The 26,675-nt window shown below is 37.6% G+C and overlaps 1 protein-coding gene across 2 annotated transcripts in view; it reads right to left on the bottom strand.

Moving 5' to 3' along the window:
- Positions 1-26,675, bottom strand: part of F5 (coagulation factor V) — a 70,213-nt gene that overhangs the window by 28,643 nt on the left and 14,895 nt on the right. For both annotated transcript variants that reach the window (XM_045797608.2, XM_045797614.2), the window contains 7 exons: positions 17,894-18,106; positions 16,105-16,248; positions 12,900-13,121; positions 11,425-11,590; positions 2,782-2,959; positions 1,039-1,138; positions 441-652 (listed from right to left, as the gene is read on the bottom strand). In XM_045797608.2, coding sequence (XP_045653564.2) covers positions 441-652; positions 1,039-1,138; positions 2,782-2,959; positions 11,425-11,590; positions 12,900-13,121; positions 16,105-16,248; positions 17,894-18,106 — 1,235 coding nt within the window. The remainder of the gene's footprint in view (positions 1-440; positions 653-1,038; positions 1,139-2,781; positions 2,960-11,424; positions 11,591-12,899; positions 13,122-16,104; positions 16,249-17,893; positions 18,107-26,675) is intronic.

Below are 26,675 nucleotides of genomic sequence, written 5' to 3'. Positions count from 1 at the left end.
AATAACAAGGATTGGTAGAGAGCTTTACACTTTCACTGGATGGTATCTTGCTGAGCCCCAAAACAACCCTGTAGAATTTTTTTTAGGAGGGTTATTACCCATTTGATAAAAGGAAGAAATTAAGAGAGGCTAAGTGACTTGCTGATCACATAGCAGAAGACCTGGAATTTCAAACTAAAACAAAATATGGTGTCACACTATAGAAAAGCCTTCTAGATGGAGAATCTAGATGAAAATAGGTAAGAAGAAAACGACAACAAAGGGGAAAATGTGGTCAGTACAAAGCAAAGGAATAAAGGTGGTCACGTTTGCTCTAAAGAAGATAACATAATATTTTCTATTCTCTAGAAGGAGAAGTCCCATTATGTAGCACAGAGACCTAATCTGTTCCAGCCAGAAGTTCCTGGAATTTCTGAAAGTTTAGTTTGTGGACAGAATACCTGTATGCCTCGCTTATCCAGGGATCTGCTCTTACAAATCAGAAGTAGCCCGATCAACCCAGAAGCAATGTCCCTTGTGATATCCACATTACTGTAGTATGGTCTTGTTAGGCACTGGGCGTCATTTTCTGTGGGTTCATCAGACTCCAGGATGTTCCACTTATAAGTATAGGTTTCCCCTGGTTGAACTGCTCTGATCATGGTGTTATTGTCTGAAAGAAAATAGAGTCAAAATTGTTTCATTTTCAAAATTATTACATTAAACAAACAGGGAGTTCTCATTAGAACCAATTAGTATTAGGAAAGGAATATTCTTTTCCTATTAAGCTCCATCTAACAGAACCCTGGATGACATGTCGCCATTAGAGATTGCTCCACTAGAGGGCGCTATGGCACCAACAAAGAACAACGTATTAGGTAAGCACCAGGTTGTAAACAAAATCCTTGAAGTGACCAGGGTTTGTTTCTGACTTTTAGGATACCCTGCTTATATACGACCTGACTGCACAAGTTATATCACTGAGCAAAGAGGACAGGTAGGAAAATATGACTGTCTCTCAGGGGTGAGTAGTTCCATTCAGTAGACTCCGACTCAAACCTGACGTGAAGGAAGAGTTGACTTCATCTTCGTAAGGAGAGAAGGTCACTCCATGAGGGTAAATGCTGTAGACACGGCTGGCCATATTTTTGAACACGATCTAGAAAGTTAACTCAAATTCATTATTTCAGGACTTAAGTCAGTCATGAGAATTAACATAGGATGCTAGCTTCGCGTGTTCACTTGCGGGAGGGTGCGTGTGTGGTAAGGTGGAACACGGAAAGAGAAGTCTCCCCTTAGAAGTGACATCTTCCTCACAATATATCACTCTTTCCAACCTGATTCCCGTTCCCCTTCCCCTCTCCTCTCAGCTCGGACCACATCTGCCTTCAGATCTGTTCCTTCTCCTCTTTAGACCATGATCCCCTTCTCCAGCCTGGCAGATCTCCTAGGACACTGTCCTTGGTGTCATCTTCTGAGGGACACACAAATAGCCAGATCCTGAATTTCCAGCGAGGTGTATCCACACTTGCTAAAAGGGATGGGGGAAATCAGAAATGAGGGAAGGGAAAGAAGAACAGAGAAAGGCTGCTTTCTATCCTTTTGTTATTTTTAAATGAACACAATTGTCCTTGTGTGCAGATATGTTAGTTCACCCCCACAAAGGGGTGAAGGGAGGAGCATTATTTACTCAGGAGTCCTAGTTAGGCTCCTTAATTTTTAAAGGAGAACCTTAATCTTATCTTCTGTTGGTTGAGGGCCAAAGCGTTTGGATCACCTTTAATCTGTAGATTACCCGCATTCTAGAATCTTGTCAAAGTTGGCAACCTTTATTTCTCTGCTGCCCACTTCCTATCAAAAGCTCGATGATGTGACATATATTTAAGGAAAGCTGTCTGAAGAACATTCAGTGTTCTTGAATAATATCTAAATTTACCTTCATCAGAGACCAATCATGGGAGAACTGCATACCCAGAGCACAATGATGACTTGTTTATACTCAACTGTATTTACTGTTATGTTCTCAGCTATAATGACAAACATTGTTTTACAAAGCTATGTGACTTATTCATTCATTCATTCATTCATTCATTCATTCATTCCTTTAAGATTTATTTATTTGAGAGAGACAGTGCATGCATGTGTGGGAAGGGCAGAGGGAGAGAGAGAATCTCAAGCAGACTCGCTGCTGAGCATGGAGACCGATGCAGGCTCCATCTCAGGACCCTGAAATCATGACCTGAGCCAAAATCAAGCATCACACGCTTAACTGACTGAGCCACCCAGGTGCCCCAGCAACTTAATTATTATACCAATTGTAGGAATTCTATCAAGGATTACAACCACTGTATTATACCGCTTCTTCTTCTTAAGGATCCGTGGGAGAAATTGGTCTCAGTATCAAGGGAAATTAGTTTTCTTTATGACTACTGTGAATCTTGCCCTGACATATTTTACTCAGATGTTAGAAAGCTTTGGACAAAATTTGTGGGCAACTTATAGGAGCATAGAGCGTGTGTTTCATTATACTTGTCCATGGCTTTATTTTCTTTGTCCCCATATTATCCTTCACCTCAATTATAATGGCTCTTTGTTTTATTCATTTATAATTTGATAAATTGTCTCCGATTCTTTGTATTATGAGGTAGGCTATAAATCAGAGCAAATACTACATAAAAACTAAAGATGCATTTGAATTAAAAACTACATGAACATATTTTTCTTTTTAACACAGACAAATCACCAGTACTTATAGTCTTTCCTGTTTAATTTCTCCCATTGTTCTATATTTCTGTTACTTACTTTGAGTGTGTCTCTGACCTGGGCTCTGATAATAGGGCCCAAGATCCCATCTTCTTTGATATTTGGATTCTCCAAACGTTTGGTGAAAGACTCATCTTGATACTGTTTGTAGACAACCTTCTTATAATGTTTTCCAATTTGGTTTGAGAAATTATCCAAATGCAGAGATCTGTATTTTCTTAAAGTGAAATGAATTTTTAAAAAAAATTAAACCATTTGCTCAAGTAAAGGCCCCACAGGATGAGGAAATCCTTGTGCTTAGAAGTTCTGCTCTTGGATTAGCTAAAATACTAGTTTTCTTAAAAAAAAATTCTTAATGTGGTTTGCAAAGTCCCAGTATCTGCTCTCTAGCTGGACAACTGGAAACCTTTGTCTCCTCCATCACTGATAAAGTTGTGGGCATGGTCAGAAACAGCTACTTAGAACTTCCTGTCACTCTGGACACTAGCATAGACCTTAGATGTCCCTGGGAAAATGTCTATCCAAAAAAAAGGGGAGGACATATTGCAAATTTTTCTCAAGTCTTTGTTATCACTTCATTTATGGTAACTTAATTGACTTCCCAGGTATTTCTCAATCTCTGCAAGTTACGTTCCCACACCAGGAAGCTTTGACTATCTTTATTAGTCATAGTTCTGTGCTGTTGGGCTCACGCTTCTACCATCCACCCAATCCTAGTGCCAACTAAAAAGCCACCGCCTCCACCCATCCTCTGTAGCTACCCCATTACAACAAGCACTTTTCCTCTTGGTCCTCTTTATTGCCTTAGTTTTGCAAAAACAGAAGTTCCATGATAGAATTTACTCATTTTCTGCATTTATTTTGCACAATAAAAAGCACACGCTCTTGCCAGAGTCCTGGAATCATATCTCAGTTCCATCATTTATTATTATATAATCTTGAGCAAGTTCCTTTTTAGCTCTTTTTCTCAAATTTTTTGAAGAGCAAATACAGTCCAATGATTTTGATTACAATAGAAAGCTCTCACTCACACATTTTTTCCCATCAGCCCCACCCCCGATCTTCTCTGTGTTTTCTAAATATTCACTTGCATTAATTTCATATGTATAATTCCAGAGCATCTTTATGCATAAATATGCAAATATGACTTGCAGATACTAATATTCTTATACTCTCACTCCTTTAACCAAAGGCACCCTTTTTGTTTTTGCATTTTCCCAGCTTTATTGAGGTGATTTTGGCAAATAAAAATTGTATATATTTGAGAAGTACAACATGATGATTTATGTATGTATATATGTGATTACCACAATTAAGCTAATTAACACTTCCATCACCTCACCTAGTTACCATTTTCTTTTTTTGTGGTGAAAACACTTAAGATCTACAGTCTTAAATTTCAAGTATAAAATGTTAAGTACAGTCACCGTACTACTTAATTAGGTCCACATATAAGTGAGATCATGCAGTATTTGTCAGTTTGTGTCTGGAATGTGTCTTAGCATGATGTCCTGCAAGTTCAACCACATTGTTTTCAATGGCAGACTTTCCTTCTTTTTTAAGGCTGAGTAATATTCTATAGTGTGTGTGTGTGTGTGTGTGTGTGTGTGTGTGTGTGTGTGTGTGATATTTTTTATATCCATTCATCCATCAACAGACACTCATGTTGTTTCCATTTCTTAACTATCGTGAATAATGCTGCAATGGACACGGGAATGCAGATATCTCTTTAAGATATTGATTTCGTTTCCTTTGGATATATATTCAGAAGGGAAATTGCTGGATCATATGGTAGTTCTATTTTTAATTTTTGGAGGCAACTTCTTACTACTTTCCATAATAGCTGTACCAATTTCTATTCTCACCAACAGTGTACAGAATTCCATTTTCTTCATACCCTCACCAGCCCTGGTTACCTCTTTTTTGTAGTAGCCGTCCTCACAGGTATGAGGTGCTGACCTCATTGTGGATATGATTTGTATTTCCCTAATGACTAGGGATGTTGAACATCTTTTCATATATCTATTTGTCATTTGTATATCTTCTTTAGAAAAATGTCTGTTTAGGTCCTTTGCTCATTAAAAAAAAATTTGTTTTATTATTTTTTATTTTTAAATACTCTCTACACCCAACATGGGGCTTGAACTCACAACCCCAAGGTCAAGAGTCCCATGCTCCACTGATTGAGCCAGTCAGGCACCGCCTTTCCCCATTTTAAAATCAGGTGTTTGTTTTTTTTTCCCATCGCGTTTTTAAATATATTTTAGGTTTCAACACCTTATTGGAGATAGAGTTTGCAAATATTTTCTCTCATTCCATAGATTTATTTTTTGTTTTATTGATTAGTTCTTTCATTACACAGAAACTTTTTATTTTGATGTAGGCCCACTTGTTTATTCTTGTTTTTGTTGCCTGTGCTTTTTGTGTTATAGCCCCAAAAATCATTGGGAAAACACATGTCAAAGAGGTTTCCTCCTACCTTTTCTCCTAGAAGTTTTATGGTTTCAGGTCTTACATTTAAATATTTAATCTATTTTAAGTTAATTTTTGTGTATGCTATAAGCTAAGGGTCCAGTTTCATTCTTTTGCATGTGGATATCCAGTTTTTCTAACATTAATTATTGAAGAGACTATATTTTTCCCATTGTGTATTTTTAGTGCTCTTGTCAAATATTAGTGACTATATATGTATGTGTTTATTTCTGGGCTCTCTATTTGGTCTAAGTGTCTGTTTTTATGCTGTTATTACACTGTTTGATTGCTATAGCTTTGTAATATAGTTTGAAATAAAAAGCCTTCAGCTTTGCTCTTCTTGTTCAAGATTGTTTTGGTTATTCAGGGTCTTTTGTGGTTCCATATGAATCTAGAATTGTTTTTTTCTATTTTCATGAAAAATGCCATTGGAATTTTGTTAGGGATTGTATTGAATCTGTAGATAGCTTTGATTAATCTGAACGTTTTAACAAAATTAATTCTTCCAATCCATTAACATAGAGCATCTTTCTATTTGGTTGTCTCTTCTTCATTTTCTTTCATAAATATCTTATAGTTTTTGGGGTTGGATCTTAGATCTTTCACCGCCTTGGATAAATTTATTCCTTAAGCATTTTATTATTTTTAATTCTATTGAAATGGGATTGTTTTCTTCATTTCTGTTTTGGATAGATTGTTGTTAGTTTAATAAGTGCAGCTGATTTTTATATGTTGATTTCATATCCTGCCATTTACCACATTCTTTCATTAGTTCTAATAGATTTTTGGTGGAGTCTTAAGGGTTTTCTATATATAAAATCATATCCTCTGCAAAGAGAGATAATTTTGCTTTTTCCTTACCAATTTGGATGTCGTTTATTTCTTTTTCTGGCCTGATTATTCTGGCTGGGATTTCTAGCACTATGTTGACTAAAAATGGCACTCTTGTCTTGTTCCTGATCTTGGAGAAATAGCTTTCTTTGAGTATGATGTTAACTTTGGGTTTGTCACATATGGCCTTTATTATGTTGAGGTACATTTCTTCTATACCTAACTTGTTGAGAGTTTTTATCATGAAAAGATGTTGAATTTTGTCAATTGCTTCTTCTGCCTCACCTGGGTTGCTATCATGACTTTTATACTTCATTTTGTTGGTGTGGCATATCACATTTATTGATTCGTGCATGCTGAAAAATCCATGCATCCCAGGGATAATCTCACTTGATCACGGTGTATGATCACTTTAATGTGCTGTGGATTTGGTTTGCTAATATTTTGGTGAGGATTTTTGTATCCGTGTTCAACAAGGATATTGGGCCGTCATTTTCTTGTCTCGTATTGTCCTTATCTGGCTTTGGCGTGAGGATAATGCTGGCCTTGTAAAATAAGTTTGGAAGTGTTCCCTCCTCTTCAATATTTTGGAAGAATTTGAAGATTAGTGTTAGCTCGTTAATGCTTGGTATAATTAACCTATGAAGCCATGTAATTCTGGGCTTTTCTTTGTTTGGAGATTTTTGATTACTGATTCAATCTTCTTACTTGGTAAGAAGTCTGTTTGGATGTTCTATTTCTTTATGATTCAGTCTGGGTAGGGTGTATATTTCTAGGAAATTATCCATTTATTCTAGACTATCCAATCTGTTAGCATATCATCGTTTATAGTAGTCTCTCAGGATTCTTTGCATTTCTGTGATATCAATTGTAATGTCTCCTCTTTCAGTTATAATTTTAACTATTTGAGTCCTCTCTTTCCTTGGTTAGTTTAGCTAAAGTTTTGTCAGTTTGGCTTATCTTTTCAAAAAACCAGCTCACGGTTATGTTGATCTTTTCTATTGTTTTTCCAATGTCTACCTCATTTATTTTTCCTCTAATCTTTATTTCATTCCTTCTGCTAACTTTGGGTTTAGTTTGCTCTTTCCCCTCCCCTACTTCCTTGAGGTATAAAGCTAGGTTGTTTATTTGGGAACTTTCTTTGTTTTCTAATGTAGGCATTTATTTCTACAAACTTCTCTCATAACTGTTTTTGCTGTATTCCAAAGTTTTTGTATGTTGTGTTTCCATTTTCACTCGTCTCAGGATATATTTTTGATTTCCCATTAGATTTCTTTTTGACCATGCTGGAAAGTGCATTTAATTTCCAAATATTTGTGAAATTTCCAATTTCCTTTTTGTTATTGATTTCTAGTTTCTTACCACCGTGATCAGAAAAGACACTTGATATGATTTTGTTAAGACTTATTTTGTGGCCTAACATATGATGCATCCTAGAGAATATTTCATGTGCACTTGAGAAGAATATGTACTCTGCCGCTGTTGGATGGATTGTTCTTTACATGTCTATTAGGTCCACTTGGTCTATAGTGTTATTCAATTCCACTATTTCCTTATTGATTTTATGTCTGGAGGATTTACCTATTGTTTAAAGTGAGGTATTTAAATCCCCCACTAATATTGTATTGTTGTCTATTTCTCCATTCAGTTCTGTTAATATCTACTTCATATATTTAGGTGGTCCAATGTTAGGGGCATATATATTTGTAATTGTTATAACCTCTTGATAAATTAACCCTTTTATCATATAGTGACCTTGTCTCTTATGACAGTTTGACTTAAAGTCTATTTTGTCTTATATAAGTATAGCCATTCCTGTTCTCCTTTGGTTACCATTTGCATGGAAAATTTTTTTTTATCCCTTTACTTTTAACCCATGTATGTCCTTAAAGCTAAAGTGAGTCCCTTGTAGACAGTACATTGTTAGATCTTAGTTTTTTATCCATCTGGCTATTCTGTTAGCTTTTGATTGGAGAATTTAATCCATTTACATTTAGAATAAGCATTGATAGGTAAGGGCTTACTATTGCTATTTTGTTGTTTTCTGACTTTTTTGTGGTTCTTTTGTTCCTTTCTTCCTCTGTTGCTATTTGCCTTGTTATTTGTCGATGTTTTTATTCCTTTATCTTTTGTGTATCTACTAGAGGTAGAAGTTTTTGCTTTGTGGTTACCATGAGGCTTACATAAAACATCTTATAATTCTAACAGTTTATTTTAAGGTGATGACAACTGAAATTCAATTGCATAAAAATTTCTACACTATTACTACTCCCTCCCAATTTGTGCTATTGATGTCACACTTTATATCTTTTTATGTTGTATATCCATTTACAAAGTATTTTAGCCTGGTGATTTTAATACTTTTGTCTTTAGACTTCTATTTTAATGTTTTAAAAAAATTTTAACTAGAGTTAGAAGTCATTATGTACCACCATTACAGCGTTATTAAAGTATTCTGAATTTGACTATATATTTACCTTTACCAGAAACTTTTATACTTTCATGTTCTCATGTTACTTAGTATCCTTTCATTTCAACTTGAAGAATTCTCTTCAGCATTTCTTGTAAAGCAGCCCTAGTGATGTTGAACTCCCTCAGCTTTTCTTTGTCTTGGACTGTCTCTTCACTTCTGAAGAAATCTCTTCACTTCTGAAGAAAAGCTTTGCTGAGTATAATATACTATTCTTTGTTGGCAGAGGGTTTTTTTTTTTTCCCCCTTTCAGCACCTTGAGTATATCATCCCATACTCTCCTAGACTACAAGGTTTCTTCTGAAAAATCTGTGGATAGTCTTATGGGGATCCCCTTGTATATGACAAGTTGCTTATCTCTTGCTACTTTCAGGATTCTCTCTTTGTCTTTGACTTTTGACAGTTTGATTATCATGTATCTCAGGATAATCTTTGAGTAGATCTTGCTTGGAGTCCTTTGAGCTTCATGAATCTGTATATCTATAACCCTCCCAAGATTCAGGAAGTTTTTAGTCATTATCTGTATATAAGCTTTCTGCCCCTTCATTTCTTCTCCTTTTGGGACTCTCATAATGCATATATTAATTCTTTTGATGGTAAATATAGGTAATGCAAGCTTTCTTCACTCTTTTCCATTCTTTTTTTCTCTTTTTGTCTCTGCAACTGAATAATTTCAAATTACCTATCTTTGAGTTTGCTGAATCTTTCTTCTGCATGATCAAGTCTGCTATTGAAGTTCTCTATTGAATTTTTTAGTTCTGTCATTATACCCTTCAGTTCCAGGTTCTGTTTGGTTATTTTTTATGGTTTTTATTGATTTGTTACAACATTTATTTTATTTATACATTGTTTTCCTGATTTCATTTCATTGCCTATCTGTCCTCTTGCACCTCACTGACCTTCCTTAAGATGATTATTTTGAAATTTTTTTTGCCAATTTGTAGATCTCTAATTCTTTCACATTGGTTATTTGAGCTTTATTAGTTTCCTTTGGTGGTGTCATATTTGCCTGACTTTTTGTGATTCATGTACATTTGAAGGAGCAAACACCCTCTTCCAGGCTTTAATGACTGATTTTGTCAGGTAAAGACCTTCTCCTGTCAAGTCTCTGGGCTGCTGGGATTGCCTCCGTGATCACAGTTGAGTGAAGTTGGAACCACGTCATGTGGCTGCTTCTGAGCCTATAGCAGTGACTGTGGCTGGTGGGCCTTTTACCAGGGGCTCGGGTGGGCATGGATTCTGTCTGGTCTCTGGGCAGATGTGACTACCTCTAGGACCTTGGTCAGTAGAGCTAATGCTGGGATAGTGGCTTATTTCAAGGTCAAAGTTGAGTTTGCAAATGGCAGGGCTGTTATTAGTTTTTTTTTGATGGGTGTGGCTCCCATCTGGTCCTTGAAAAGGTTCCCACCAGGTCATTGGGTACATCCCTGGGTGGGCAAGACTGCAGTTGGGAGAGCTGGAGCTGGGTTACAGTGATGCTTCAAGATCTGCTGTGGGATTGAGGTCTGCAGACCAGCCTCCTGGGGCATGGATGGGTGTGACTCCCCAAAAGTCCCTGAGCTGGCAGGACTATTCCAGGGCTTGAGCTGGTTACGGGGCCACTTTAAGATCCATACTCAGACCAAGGTCTGTGGGCCACCCTCCATGGTCATGGACAGATGTGACTTCTTCTGGGTCCTTTAGGAAATGATGCTGGTGTCAAGGCCAAGGCCAACTGGGGCTGTAGCTGAGTCCATAATGGGACAAGACTGTTTCCAAGTTTGTAGCTGGGAGCACCATCAGTGAATCTGCCACCTGAGTGATGTGTCTTCTCAAAATATCCCTCTCGGTCTTGGCTTCCTTTGGGAAGATCTTGGAATTTCTCAGATTTCTGCCTGGATCCCAAAGCTCTCACAGAAGTACTTTTGTTTGTGGGTAGCTGTCAAATTACTAATGCTGTGGAGGGATATGAGCAAGGGACCTCCCATTCCACAATTTTTTCCTGCCTTGACTTCTGAATCAAACAACATATCTTGGAGAACTTTTTATATTAGTACATAGAGTGTTTACATCCTCTTTTGAAAACAGATGCATAGTATTCCATCATAAAGATGTGCCATATTTATTAAGCTAATTTCCTATTGATGGACATGTTGGGTTGTTTCTAAACCTTTGCTACTACTACAGTGCAGCAATGAATATCTAATATATACATCATTTCACAGGTGAACAAGTATATCTACGTGGTGAATTACTGGAGTAAGATTGCTGGGTCAGAGCATATATGCATTTATAATTGTGAGCATATGCATTCGTAATTGTGATACATATTGTCAAATCATCCTCCTGAATGGCTGTATCAAATTACTCTTCCACCAACGATGTATGATAGTGCTTGTTTCCTACAGCCTTGCCAACAGATTATGTCATCTGGACTTCTGAGTCTGAGAGGTGGAAACTAGTATCTCAGTGGAGTTTAATTTGCACTTCTCTTTCTGTTGTGAGTGAGCTTGAGTATTTTTCAAGTGACGAGTTATTTGAATTTCCAAAGTTCTTATTTTCTCTGACATCTTTTCTAATCTACAAAATAGATAAAAGCTGTTTCTAACTTGGAGAGTTAAAATAAAGCTCATGTAAAATGTTTCACACAGTGCTTGGCAATAGCAAGCATCCAACAAGTGGCAGCTGCTATTACTAGTAATACTATTGCTGCTGCTTCTACTACTACCACTACTACTACTACTATTACTATTACTACTCTTATGCTGCTGAGTTCGCATGGTGAGTTTAGAGTAATTCCAGATTGATTTGGACAAAAAGACCTGAATCCAATACATGTATACCCTTGAGAGCTGTCAACTCACGGCATTTCACCCCATGCATCTAAGACCCCTGAACCTTCACACGGTGGGAAGAACCCCAAAACTCACTTGTCCATATTCGCTGGTATTACTGGTGCATAGTCCCAAATGACTTCCTCCGCAGCAATGAAGTATTCCCACCTCTTCATGTGCCGCCTCTGGTCACGAGTTAGTTTCTTAGGATTCCTGGTTTTCTTCGCACAGTTTTTAATGTCTATGTAAGCCTGCATCCCAGCTGAATTAGAATACAAAGGCAGTGAGAGAATTTGAGAGAAGAAATGACAGCTGATCAAAATGCTTATCTTTTAAATAAATTTGTGGAAGGTTTAAATAATAACAGTAAAAGTACTGCTCAGGCAACTTCTGAACATTTTAGTCTGCAGCTCTTTTCGCACTGTAGAGAAAGGGGCAAGAATAAAAAGCAAAGGAAGGAGAGGATGGGTTAGGGAAAAAACATGAAAAGATTTCCTTTGTTCCTTTCAGAGGAAAAAAAAAAAGTAATTTCCAGATCCTTAAAATCTTATGACTTAAGTCTTGTTGATTTCTCATTTCTCCTGTCATCTGTTCCTTTATTTGTAAAATGGAGATAATAATAATAATACATATTGTATAAAATTGTTAAAAATTAGATAAGTTAATATATAAAGTGCTTAAATGTCAATAATGTTAGTTTTGTTGTTGTTGTTTTATTATTATTGGGGACTCTATCTTCCAAGGGTATTGTGACAATTTCATGATTACAAATATAATTTTGACTGCTCAGTGTGAACAGGAAACAGAATGGTCTCATCAAAGTGTCTCTTTCTTATGTGTCTGGCTTCTATATACATTGTTTTGGTAAGAAAATAATTTCCTATAGTGATATCATTTACTTATATTTTGGCCTCTGTTTACAGAGACCCTCTTCCCAACAGTTTTAAAGCAACAATGTATAATAGAACAATTAGTTATTTTGTTTACATGATACCACATAACATCCTGGGCTGATTTTTCCCCCCACCAAAACTTAGCTATGTTCTTTAAAGTTCACTCCTCAGCTAGTTAAATACTATGTTTTTTCTATTTGACATACATCTGTTGGGTTCCTCTTTGTGCCAGGCTTTCTGTTCATATTGTTATAAAAGATAATCTTTCCATGTTAAATCTTTTGCACTTTCTGTAACTTAGTGCTTCCATAAATTTGCAGATGTTTGATTTGTTCTAGCACTTAAGTTTTTTTCTTTAGCTCAATACTAAATGGCCTAAAGAAGAATATCTCTATCTATGCATTTACTTCCTTCCCTTTTCCTCCTTTTGAGGAAGTAGACCCTTTTTCAGCTTTTGCTTCATTTTAAAAAACCTTTGTCAATTTCTCCACTTCCTCTATCCCAACCAATGTGTTATAAGTCTAAGGGCAGAATAATGAAATTCTGTTCTCAGGACTAAGGCATGTATGTCTAGAGCATGGGTGGCTTGAAGGGGCAAAGGAGAATGAGGGGGTTAGTGCTTGGAAAGAAAAGAAAAGAAAAGATCCTTCCAGCCAAATGGTTGGAAGAATTTCTTACCTTGAAAATGTCTTGGGATGAGAGAAGATATGATCCACTTTCCCTGTGGGCTCATAGTCATGTTTGCTGTAGTGGACGTAGCACTGACAAGGGTGATAGCTGAGATCTTATGATGATTCTGCTCCAAGACCTGGCCGTTGAAATGAATGGAGAACAGCTCTGGCCCAGAGCTCATTCCAATCAGATGCCAGCTAACGTGGTCATGGGCACAAACTGTGATATCTGAGAGGGAGAGATGGGGAGTGAAACAGGCATTCAGCACTCTGTAATAAAAATTCACTCACCAGATATGTACTGAGCACCGCTATGCATCAGGCATTGTTTCTGGGGGTAGAGACACTCCAACCGTGGTTCCTGCCCTAGCAAAGCAGACGTCTGGGTGATGGGCAAACAAGCAGTCATTGCAGTGAGTGGTGCTCTAGAGATAAGAATAGAGCCCAGAGATGAGGACAGTTGGTTCAGAAACATAAGGATTCCTAAGGGATTAGGCCAAGGAGTGAACCTACTGGTCCACCAGGGAGGGACTGAGGAGTTTCCCAGGATGCAAGACTTTCAGCCTTCAAACTGCAAAAGCCATCTGAAAGCCTGGGCAGCTGGTCACTCTAGAACCAATTTGGGCTCAGCTGGAAGGAATCACCAGAGCCTCCAATACAGCTGAGTTCAGGGGTTAATCCTCTCAGCTGGTTAGAGGTCGAAGCTTTGCCTAAGAGGAAGGTGTGAAGATGCTGTAAGGGTTTTCGGTTGCTTCTTTAACCCCTTGTTGATTGTTTAAATGACGAGACAGCAACTCACTCCGTGGGATATAGGCTCTCCTCAAATGCAGTGGACAAGTGCCCACTGTGCTAGGACACTAGGAGCATTTCATGGATGAAGTCATGAAAACTGAGAATAAACGCTGAGTTTTGCTCCTTCTTTGTGCTCACAGTAACTGGGAAAATGCTAATTTGCTCTGTGGGAGAGTCCAACCCTGGCTTTAATCCTTGGCTTGGGTTTTAAATTTCAGATTCATAATCACTAGATACTACAATCATGGGGCTGAATCAGTCCCTTGCCTACAGAGAGGCTGAGGGGCTTGTATTTTTTAGGAGTCCATTATAACCTGCAGGGATTCCTAGGTCATGGGTGAGAACAAGAAGCTAGAACTTGCGAACAAGGAGCGAGAAGGTAGGAGGTTTTGATGAAAGTATTTATCTACCCCAAATAACTGCGTATACTGAATTAAGCATTTAATCTATCTGCATTAGCATTTATCATATTTATTTAATTTACCCTGCTCCATAAGGCAATTGTACAGCATTAACTTTTCTGTTTCTACTAATGACAGCCCCCTATCCTGCCTCTCTTAAGCCCCAACTACTCTGTCTTTTTTGACTTTAAATTCATAGGCTCTATGCACTGACCAAGTTATTAATTTTTTGCATATGACTTGCTTTCATTTGTCTTTTATAAATTTACAGATGATTCACTCTGCCAGAACACAGATACGATGTCTCTTTAACCACTCCCCTCTAAGGATTAGAACACTGGCAATGCTATTTTATATGTAAAAAAATTCCTAAACACCATCTGCACCAGGATAAATGTAAATCCATTTTTGTAGATAGGCACATTGAAACAATAAACGTCCAAGGACCATACTAAGCTAGAGATGTGAGCAAGGCTTGAACTCAGATCTCCTAAGACAGGTCAGTTGACTGAGTCTTGGAACTCTGAATCAAAACCAGTCAGCTGGGTACATCTGTAATAGCCCAGGTGGGAGGTAGAGCCAAATGAAATAGAATACGATTTAAAAGAGATGTCCAGATCTCAACTTTTGACAAGTTTTGTTTTTAGTAAGTAAAGCCACTTGTGATTTTCAGATACAGAGAATGACCTCTGCGAACCTTAGTGTTCTGAAGTATGGAATTATTTAATAAAATAATGTTTTCATTTTTCCATTCTTTTCCCTCAGGATCTTGGTTCTAAGTCGTTTCTATCAGAGAGACGGAAGAAGTCTGGATGGGAGTCAGTTTTATTGTTTTTCTTTCTCTTAGCGGTTGCTGTGATTTTGCTTTTCCACAGGAGCCTCCATGCAAATGGAGAGACAACATCCTACATGCCATTGGAGGTTACTCATCCACCATCTTTTGAAATGCTCATACTATTTTTGAATGTGGGGCATTTCTACTAATCTTTTCATTGCATCTTCACGGTAAGTGTCTTCCTTGCATTTTTTCTGTTGATCCTTCCTGCTAGGGATTGACCTTGCATTTTTATTTGGTAGGGCTTTCTCTGTGAAAGAAGGCATGGTCACCATGCAGCAGGGACCACAGAACGCACTGAAGAAGACTGAGCTAGTATCTTGGAGATCTTCCTAGAGGCACAGGGCAAGGGGAAACCTGCTCTGCTACCGATATCCAATATATTAAACTGCACACTCTTTCTCTTTAGGAGACTGATGAATCACTGACCTGTACCTCTGAAGCCAATAATACATTATATGTTAATTGAATTTAAATAAAAATTTAAAAAAGAAAAAAGAAAGAAAAGAATTCTCCATATATGCATCTTTTCTCAAAAAAATATTTTGACAAGTGAACAGCCATGAATTTGGCAAATGATAATAATACACTCTTCTGAAGAATGTTCTAGAAATGCCTTCTTGGCTCTCTTCTCAAAGCTTCTCATGAATCAAGAGTCCAAGTATGGCAGCATTTGTGCACATGCACCATCTATATATTTTACCCTCAAAATACCTAAGTCACCCCCCTGGGGGGGTGGTGTTAACCCTTTATGACACCATTAGTTCAAAGTTTAGAGCTGCATGTCCAAGAGGGTTGTCACTTATTGAACACGGAATGAGGTGTGCTATTAGGGTAAAATGCGTGCTGAATTTCAGAGATTTAGTATAATGAGAAAGAATGTAAACTATCTCACTAATACTTGTTTATATTGATCTCATGTTAAAATGATAACATTCTGGATATATCGGGTTCAATAAAATAGTATTAACAAAAAAAAAAACAAAACACAAAACAAAACAAAACAAAAAACAGATGATGGAATCTTGAGAACCATTGAAGGGGATTAGGTTATCTTTCTGATTAGGAGTTGAAAAATAGTGAGTATGAGTTTGGTCAACCTCCATAGGGCTTTGAGGAAAGCAGTAGGACCAAAGGCCCTGATGATTCTGCTGTAGTTGGATAGCATGCAGCCCATGTGTTACCTGGCATCGTCCCATTCACATAGCCATTGACCGTGTACATTAAAGATGATGACTGGCTCCAGCTCTTGCTTTCATCAAACACGGCAAACATCAGCACACGTTGCTTGTCAAACATCTTCTGAATCCCATCCTCAGTGAGGGTGCCTGCGAAAGAAAAGACATGCTTTTTAATAGTATCCCAGACAGAAGACTTTCACTACGTATTCCTAGATAGCAAAAGAATTTAAAGTAAGCAGTCAATCATAATGATAACTTTAAGAAGTTCTTATTTTAAAAAATAATACCTTGGGGTCCCCAGGTGACTCATTTAGTTAAGCAGCCGACTCTTGATTTTGGCTCAGGTCATGATCTCAGGGTCCTGAGATCAAGCCCCACATTGGGCAGCTCCACACTCAGCACAGAATCTGCTTGAGAGTCTCCCTCCCTCTCCCTCTGCCCCTCCCCCAATGTGCGCACACTCTCTCTCAGAAATAAATAAATAAAGCTTTATTTATCTTTATTTATTTATTTTTAAAGATTTTATTTATTTATTTAACAGACAGAGAGAGAGCACAGGCAGGGGGAGTGGGAGAGGAAGAAGCAGGCTCCCTGCTGAACAGGGAACCCAATGTGGGACTCGATCCCAGGACCTTGGGATCACGCCCTGAGCCAGAGGCAGATGCTTAACTGACTGAGCCACCCAGGGCCCCCAGTAAATAAATCTTTAAAAAATAGCATCTTTATCAAGTAATAATGATAGGGGGCTTATTAAAATCCTGGTGCCACAGTAAGTATTTTCTCTGACACTTAGCCTTGAGGAATGGGGATTTAAAGGTCAACTTGATCAGGCACAAGGACAAAATATCTGGTGACTGTCAAGGCTTTAGTGAAAGTACTCATTTCCTCTAGTCTCAACAGGCCAATGAACAGGTACTTCAGTTCAGCTGGCAAATGACACTCTAAGTTTCATACCGCCATCTTGCTTATACAAGTAATGAGGTATTAGAGAATTTGCTGAGGTCAAGATTAACCCATTCTCACAGCTGAGAAAGGCAGCTAACAGTAAATCAAAGTAAAATGAAATAAAAGCTTTTTATGAATCTGAACTTTTTTCAGTGTCATCACAGTATCTTTTATATACCAGGCAATGAAAATGTGTATTTGTGTAGTGAATAAATGAGTTAGGAATGTATGTATATATGGTATGAGTGTATGTACAGACAGAGGGGGAATCCATCACACTATTTCCCACAGTGTAGTTTATTGTGATTGTTTATTGTTTTAATGAAAGATGGGCTCAATTATTTGGGGGTAAAATGAAAATTCATTCTTGCTCCCAAGCCCAGCCAATGACATTTTTTTATAAAGTCAATTGAATGTTTGAAATCTGCCACCCAGTGTCCAGCTTGTTTATAAGAAAGGACGCTGGAATTTTGAATGTTTATATGCCAAATTACCAACGTGAACCTCAATTATGTTAGTCAAAGTTCTTTCCAAGTACCCTCAGCAATATAGAGGCTGCTGTATACTTTCAAAAAGACTTGGCCTTGAGGTAACGTTACAGATCATAGGGGCCTGATATCAGAACATACTCTCAGATAGGGATTTACTTGGGAGAGTCTCCCAGGACTGAGACGAAGGATTAGAAAAAACAGGAAGATTCCAACCCTTAAATACCAACGTCAAGCAAGGATCTGGTTTCTGTACTTCTCCCTTTGATTTACAAAAAGGTTCCAAGATTCTCCCAAGCCTCATTCCGTTATAGTACATCTTACCATTTCAATCTTCATTGTTCCTTTTTTTTTTTTACCTTTCTTACAAATAAGCAGAGGTCCAATCAGCCCGGAGTTGAAGTCCTGTATCAAATTTTCATAGGAGTAATAGATGTGTGTAAGGCATGGGGGGTCATTGTGTGTAGGCCCGCTGTCTTCACTGATCTTCCACTCGTAGGTATATTCCTGGCCTGGAGCTATGGCATCATCCATCTTCTCCACAGGGAATGTGTGGTCAGAGTAAGAAGCACCTGGTGAAGAAGAGCCATGAAAACATCTGGACGGTCACTGAGGACCACTTTTTCATCATCCTCCAATCTGGGGGACCATAAGATGTCTATAGAGGTATATACGCCTTTCTATAGTGAACCTTCATTATTTGGAAAGATTCACATATACCTACTTCTGGGTCTATGCAATTATAAGGGCTTTGGTCTATGGTGATCCGAAGTGAATAAGAAACCTACTAGTATATTCGTTAAGGTTTAGAAAGTTAATTTTCCAGGGTACCTAAATGATTATTATTTAAATAAAATCAGAGAGCGGAATCCCCTTTGATCAGTAAATCATCTCAGGGTATGAGAATGGGTTTTATTTCTATTTTCTCTACAGTGCTTGACGAGATATCTTCCATTTAACCGCGTGTTAGCATGGGATGTGAGTACACTCACAGCTGCTTCTGCATGTTTTGTTTTTCTTCTGTATTTCATATCTTCTTTCCACCTCTGCCACCTTCAGCCCTATTTTATCGCTTTATCACACCTCCACCTTCTGAACATCCCAACTGTCCCCAGAGCCTTGGAGTCCAGCTCCTCTATGCCATCTGGTAGCTGTGGTGATTATGCAATGTGCCTACCGTCTGAAGTTTAGATGTCTTACTCCTGTCCTTGTGTATCCGAAGACCCACCATTAACACCTCCTTATATACCCTGGCTGTCCTGACTGGTGGGAGAGAAGGAGGATGTAGAAGTTGGTCTTCCTTATTGAAGAGAGGGAACTGAGATGCTGAATATTAAAAGAAGTGCAGAGTCTTGGGTGGAATTTCAACAACAAAAAGAAGATGTGGCTAGAGATGGAGGAGGGAGGTCAGGAAGGGGAGAGGGCAGGGTTATGGGCAGCCAAATGTGTGAGCCATGCCTCATTTAATTAGGTGGGTTTCACTATGACCAGCTGGTGCAGGCATTTCTCTTGGGATGCATTTACCTTTCTTTGGTACAACAGCTTTATACATTTGATGTTGAAAGGGAGACCATCAGAGTGGAGACATGGGCAGAAAACAAGGATCAGAAAAAAGGGATCAAATGTTTTACATGATGGGGTGAAGTGTTCGTGGAAACTATTCTTCCTGAAGTGATTGTACTTTTTGAAAACAAATGATTAATTTCTTTCCTCCCATTCTCTTTTCCTATTTCCTCCCTTCCTCTCTCTTTTTCTGCCTCCCTCCCTCCCTTCATCATCTTTATTGAAGTTGCATCCAATAAAATCCACCAATTTTAAGTGTAACGTTTGCTGAATTTTGACAAATGTGTTCAGTTGTACAGCTACCGTCACGATGAAGGTCCAGGTTGTCACTCTGAGAACTTGCCTTGTGCCATTTCCAGTCAGTACCTTCCCCTACTCTCTGGGCCCAGCAGCTACTGACCTGCTTTCTGTCACTATATTCCTCTTTCCTCTAAGGTCATATAAGTGGAATAATACATTATATCCCCTCTTGTGTTTGTTAGTGTTAGTGTGGTATATCTTTTTCCATCTTTTACTTTTTCTCAAGTGGGTTTCTCAAATTCAGCATAAAGTAAGGTATTTCTTTTTATACAGTCTTAGAATCTGTCTCTTAGTTGTAGTGTTCTTCCCATTTGCTTATAATATAATTATTGATATGGTTGAGTTTAAATCTACCATCTTGCTCTTGTTTTCTATTTATCCATCTGGCCTTTATTCCTTTTTCTTTTATTTCTTGATTAATTGAGTATTTCTTTTTATCTCCACTATTATTTTATTAGCTTTGCTTTGTTTTATTAGTGGTGCCCTTCAGTTTACAAGATACGACTTTAGCTTATCAGAGTCTACCTTCAAATAATATTACACCATTTTGCTTATAAGACACTTGCTATAGTATATTTCTATTTCCGCCCTCCTGGCCTTTGTGCTATTGTTTATTATGCGTACAGTTTACTTCTGCATATATAATACACCCCGTAATAAATTGTTATTTTTGCTTTAAAGTTTAGATGATTATCTTTTCAACAGATTAAAAATGAGGAAAAATTTTCTCTACATTTACCCATTTCTGAATCTTTTTATTCCTTCTCGTGGCTCCAAATATCCTTTTAATATCATTTTTTTCTAACTAAAAGACTTTCTTTAACATGTTTTACTGGTCTGCTAGTGAGAAATTATTTCTTATTTCAATGCCTACGACAATCTTTATTTTTCTTCATTTTCAGTGGATATTTTTGCTTGGTATAGAATATTCAGTGGACGAACTGTCCTCCCCAATTCCACACAGTACTTTAAAGATATCCCTAATTGTCTTCTGGCTTGCATTGTTTCTATTGATCTCTGCTGTCATTCTTATTTTTGTTTCTGTTTTGTTTTGACTGCATTTAACATTTTGTCTTCATCACAAGTCTTTAGGAACTCGATTATGATGTGCCTTGTTATGATTTTCTTCATGTTTCCTCTTGGTTTGGTCAAGCCTTTGTAGCTGTATAGCTGTCATCATGTTTGAAAATTTTTCAGCCTTGATTTCTTCAAATATTTCTTCTGTTCTTTCCCATTCTAGGAGTCCAATTAGACTTCCAATCACTTGATATTGTCCCATAGATTACTGATGCTTTGTTCATTTCGTTCACTCTTTTTTATCTTCATGATTCATTTGGGCAGTTTCTATTGCTATATATAATATTTTTTAGTATTTTCTTCTACAGGCTGTGAATCTCACCTGGTATACTTCCCACTTCAGCTATTATATTCATCTGTAGAGTTTCCATTTATGTGTTTTTATGTCTTTAGCTCCCTCCTCATCGTGCTCTGGAGCACATGGAGAATATTTATAATAGCTGTCTTAATGTCTTTGCCTGCCAGTTCTGTCATTTCTTTCATCTGTAGATCTGTTTCTATTGATTAAGTTTTTTCTTGGTGATGGGTAGTACTTTTTCTGCTTCTTTTAATGATTGTTAATTTTTATTCCATTGTGAGTTGCTGGATTTTGTTGCATTCTTATAACTAGTATTTGACTCTGCCACACAGTTAAGAGATATGAAATTGATTTGATACTTTCAAGTCTTGTTTTTAAGGCTTTGTCACCTGAGTAGTCTTAGACGAATTTTTTCCAACTCCTGTGCCTTCTGCTGATTCTACCTCTAGTCTGTGCCCATTTGTGAGGAGGTCTTTCCACGTTTGATGATGGGAACATAAACTATTTTTATGTGTGTGGTCCAGGAACTCTTCTGCCTGTTTCTTTCTGGTGGTATTTTCCTTACATTTAATACTTTTCTTACATGCATGTGCAGATCAGCACTTAGTTGAAGACTTGACAGGACCTCTGTGCAGATTCTCAAGAACTCTTTCTCTGTGTCTGTACCATCCTCTTCAGGATTCTGTCCTGAAAACCCAGCCACTTTGGCCTACCAAAAGTCTAAACTCTATTTCCTTAACTCAAAGGACTATTGAGCTCTGCTTGGGTTCATCCTCATTGTGCTCTGCCCTGGAAATCCTCTCCATGCAGTGAACTTGGGTACACATAGGACCCACCTCATTTGTTCTTTTTCTTCCATGGAGGATTCTCTTGTATCATCTCTTGTTCAGTGCCTGAAAACTGCTGTTTCATATATTTTGTCTGTCTGTCTAGTTGTTAAGAAAAAGGGTAAATCTGATCCCTCATTTCCAGAAGCCAAAGTCTGAGATGCTAAATTTCTATGTATAGAATATTTTCTATTGCAGCAATGTTAGCTACTATTGTCTAATTGCACATCATCAGGAAAATCTATTCCACTGACACTCATATGAGCTTGCCTAGCATCAGCATATGTTTGGGCTCTCCAGATGGGGGTGTGAAATAAGGCACATGCACCCATCATCAATGAGGCGTTCAGGGATAGCAGCAGCATGCATTATGTACCACATGAGGTTCTGAGCATGGAAACCATAAGATAGAAGAGGTGAGTAGCTATATCTAGATTTACTGACATAGCTCCATGGGACAGAGCATCATCTTTATATGTATGGGAATGAATACAACCAAACTTGAAATAATATGATAGTCATGATATCTGCATTACAGATAGGAAACAAAGATGGATTTTAATGTTCTTAGAAGCTGACAATTTATTGATGGTGAGTACACTGATGACATATGGAAAAGAAGAGTAGTTATGGCTGGATCATAAAGTCTTGACAGGAGACTGAAGCAGGTTACTATTTGCTCAACACAAATCCAACTGTGTTCATTCATTCTGCAAAGCTTTCAAGATCGTTGCTTTACCCATTGGATAAAGTCCAAGTTTGTTACCATGGCAGCTGAAGTCATTCATGAGTTTTCCCAGTCTACCTATCCAGCGTCATCTCCCTCCATACTTCTGAGCCGTGCACATTTTGTACTCCAACAGCGACCTACTACCTCCAAAATATATATCCCAAGTTTGCACTCTTCTCTGTATCTCTAATACCATCACCCTAAGATAAAACTAGACTCTGGAATTAGCCTATTAACTGGTCACTGGGATTTTGGTACAAGAGTACCCTCCGAATCCATTTCCCAACTTGTATATGGAATGATCCCTTAAACTCCATATCTTACTTTGCCATATTCCTGCTTAAAATCCTAACAATAGCTTCTTCTTTCACAAAATTCTTAACATGGACCACAAGTCCATGTAAGATCTACCCTTACTTCTCTTTCCATTCTCACCGTGTATGACTTTTCCCCTTGTTTACTCTGTTGGGCCACCTTTTAGTTTCCCAAACAAGCCAAATTCCATCCTACCTCAGGGTCTTTAGAGATACCACTTCCTCGGCATAGAGTGTTCTTCCTCTTTGTCTTTCTTTGGCTACACGTGTGCTCATCCTTTAGATGTCACCTTAAACATAAGCTTACTCCTGTCCTGAGCTCTAATTGTGCTACGTATTTTTTCTTTTACAGCACCCATCATAATTTATAATTAAATATGTATGGCACTGTATGATTTATTTCATTTTCTCTTACTAGATAATAACTGCATCACGCACATTTCTGTCACCAGGATGTGAGCAACTCAAAGTAGGTGCTGGATTATATCTGTGCTAATATTTCTGGGACCCTTCACAGTGCCTAGCATGGAGAAGGTGCTCATTGAGTGTATATTGATTTCCTAAGATTTAAGATCCTGTGGGCTAGCATAAAAGTTATCAAGCCTTAGCTCACAGGTGTTTAGGATGGCATGGTATTACAACAAATTAAATGCCAATATTAACATCATGGACAGACTATGTAACAATCCGAGTTGCTGTCTTCTCTTAAATAACAAGAACAATCATAACTAGAATGTTGTGACACTGGACCAATTTCCTGCATAGAATTTGCCTGCCCTGAATCCTGGCTACCTCTGTTAGACAGGACAGTGACTGCGGTTCCCAGTCCCTAAAGGACATATTTTTTCATTGAATTAGCCTCCTGACTGCTGTAGGCATCTGAGTGTAACCCCTGTGCTAGTGAAAAGTTTAACGTGGGATTCCATTGTATCTTTTTATTCCCCTCAAAGATCGTTTGACACTGATAACCAATATTGGCCATAGGCTGAACTTTCACTCTGATGATGAAAAGGATTAGAATATTAAAAAAGGATCTGGGGGCACCTGGGTGGTTCAGCTGGTTAAGCAGCTGCTTTTGGCTCAGGTCATAATCCCAGGGTCCTGGGATCAAGCCCTGCATTGGGCTCCCTGCTCAGTGGGGAGCCTGCTTCTCCCTCTCCCTCTGCCTGCCGCTCTGCCTGCTTGTGCTCTCTCTCTCCTCTGTCAAATAAATTAATAAAATCTTTTAAAAAATAAAAAAGGATCTGGATATTAAGGAATTGAGAAATGTTAAAACCTTGACCAATTTCCTGAGAGTAATAACATAATTTCAGTCTAAATCAAAAAGAAAAAAAGAGTTTATAAGGAAAAGTCTCTGCTAATAAACAGGAAGAATTATCTCTGGAAAGTTACAAAATAGCTTTGGAAGCAAAGAGCAAACAGGTCTGATAAGGAGAATTGCCCTCTCGGGTCAAACCTTTTCTATTGACTGGACCTGGCAGGGCAATTTGTTGACTAGAGCTATCTTGACTCAAGCACGATGGCCCTTATTCAATGCTTCCCGACTGCTGGCCTCATGAAGTTAGAAAATGATGTTCCTGGACATGATGCTTCCACAGTTCCAGCTGTTAAAACATCACAGGAAATTCCTATAGTAAAAGTCGCATTCTTTCCTTTGCCTTCAGAAGCTCTTAAAAGGACAAAATGTGATATTCTTTGTAGGGTGAGAGATAACTTTTGAAGTTCTTCCTCTCTTTCTCTGGATAAAGGAATGCTCATCCTTCAGACATCAGCTTAAATGCCTGCTTCCCCAGTCCCTTTTATATATATATGTGTGTATATATATATATATGTATGTATATATATTATAATATATAAAAATATATATTTATATTATTTATAATAGTATATATATTTATATATTATATATACACACATATATATAATATGTATATATATATGAAAATTGTATGTATGACATTTATGTATAATGGTACTCACAAATACATATAATATTCATCAGAATTTTTAATTAAATATTTGTGAGATTATATAATTAATGATACCTGCTCTCACTAGATTGTGGGAGAGTCTAGAACTGAAATTTCTTGGTTGTATCACTTGCTGACTGTGAATTTGGGAGTTTCTTTAACCTCCCTTCTAGCCTCTCTTTTCTCATTTAACAATATAATCTTTTCTCTAGCAGTAATATTATCATTTTTGATGGGTTATGAGGACTAAAAACATACGTAAAATGTCTGGCCCCTAATCAATGCTATGGCAGCCTGTCTCAGTACATTTTAGTATGTTGGCTATCTTCTTTCTCAGCCACTTTGCAATCGATACAGCCTTTCTCCCTTGTGTTTTGCCTCTGATAAGATGTCTAAGTGTTCTTGAGTTCTCTGAACACAGGTGAGGAAGATTAGAGATGGTGATGTATCTACTCTAAAAGTGGTAAAAACTGGTAATAAGATTACGTAATTGCTCACAATCACCAGCAAAACTAATACATTTCAACGCAACGGGAAAATAACGTGTAGGCTCTACTTTCTAAGACACTCCTCAGTCCCTCAGTTCAGAAATTATCATCATGATCATGATCATGTTCCAGTCTCTGTGGGAGGTTCCTGGGCACAAATATAAAGAAGTCAGTAAGACCCTGAGGGGGTCACAGCTCAGTTAACAGTAGGGTACATGCTGATGCCTTGGTTGCAACGGGTTTCACCTCTAGATTTCTTTTAGGGCCATTGCAGTGGAGAAACCACAGTTAGAACACATGTGCATCATAATAAGAACCAAACAATATAAATATCTAAGAATCACCTAAAAGACTTTAACATATACTAGATATAGCAGTGTGACTGATTTTTGAATGATATCAAATTAATTTTTAAATAGCCAGCATTTCATATCCAGTTTTAGTTGAACAAACAATGGTTTTTAAATGTCTGTCTAATTGACCAAAGTAAATTACTGAGAATTTCATATTCATTTAAAATGAATATGAAGTTATATACAAGATAAATTTAAAATAATAAATGTATGGTTTTAATTAAGTTTACTATACTACTTAAAAGGTGAATTATGAGCATCTTGAAACAAATAGTGAACAAATTTGTACATGGGGAAAGATTCTCTAATTACACTGAGTGAGGATTACTAATGAGATAATTTTGGGATAATTTAATCAACGTTTTTTAGTCTCTTAACTTCAAAGAATTTTATCTCACGTTTAGTCTAGAATCAAACAGGCATGTTGTAGCTTTGATGTCACAACGCACATAACATGAGGCATGAAATATAAACAGCCACTTAAAGGAAGCATTTATGAAATGCATTTTTGGTGAATCTGATTTTGACTTTGTAGTCAAAATAAATTTTAAGCTCTTAACTGAAGAGGGGAGAAATGGACAGGAAAGACTACTGTGTTAGAGCACTAGAAGTCCTTGTTCAGCTTCTTGCGAGAATAAATTGTTCACACAAGGGTAACCCTTTATTTTATATTTACTCAAGTCTGTTCACTTCCGGCTCAGTCCATAGTCAGCGTTGCAATTTGTTTACTCATCATGATAGGCCAATTATTTGCCAAAAGGCTCTCAGTATTTTTTTTTTTTTCAAATATAAAATGCTGTGTACAAGCTTTGGGAAAGTGAAGTTACATAAAGATCCACTTCGGTCACCCAGTAGGGTGCTCGTTCTTGAGATCCTCCCTTGTTACTCATTTTTTTTTGAACAGCCCTTTCCCCCTCCATTTAATTAACTTAGTGAGTGCTTCAGCGTGCATTCAAAGACTAGGAGCCTTTTTTCAGAAGCTGTAATTTAGTTAATGCGCAAAGTAGAATGCTGGTGTTTTCTAAGGAAACTGATTCCACTGCACGGGGAGTGCAAATCTCTTTTGAAGGCGAGTTCACATTTTTGAGATTTATGAGAATTATTATATCAGCTACTACACTTTGTTTTGGGTATTTATCATATACTCAAAGAAGTGCCAGAATATTCAGATGAAAAGTGAAACATATCATTGCCCACATTATGTCAAGCATTGGAATGCTT

The sequence above is a fragment of the Ursus americanus genome, chromosome 2, assembly GCF_024610735.1.
Source record: "Ursus americanus isolate L20-20 chromosome 2, mUrsAme1.1.p, whole genome shotgun sequence".
NCBI lineage: Eukaryota > Metazoa > Chordata > Mammalia > Carnivora > Ursidae > Ursus > Ursus americanus.
The sequence above is the reverse complement of the archived record's forward strand: the minus strand, read 5'-3'. Positions and strand labels throughout refer to the sequence as shown.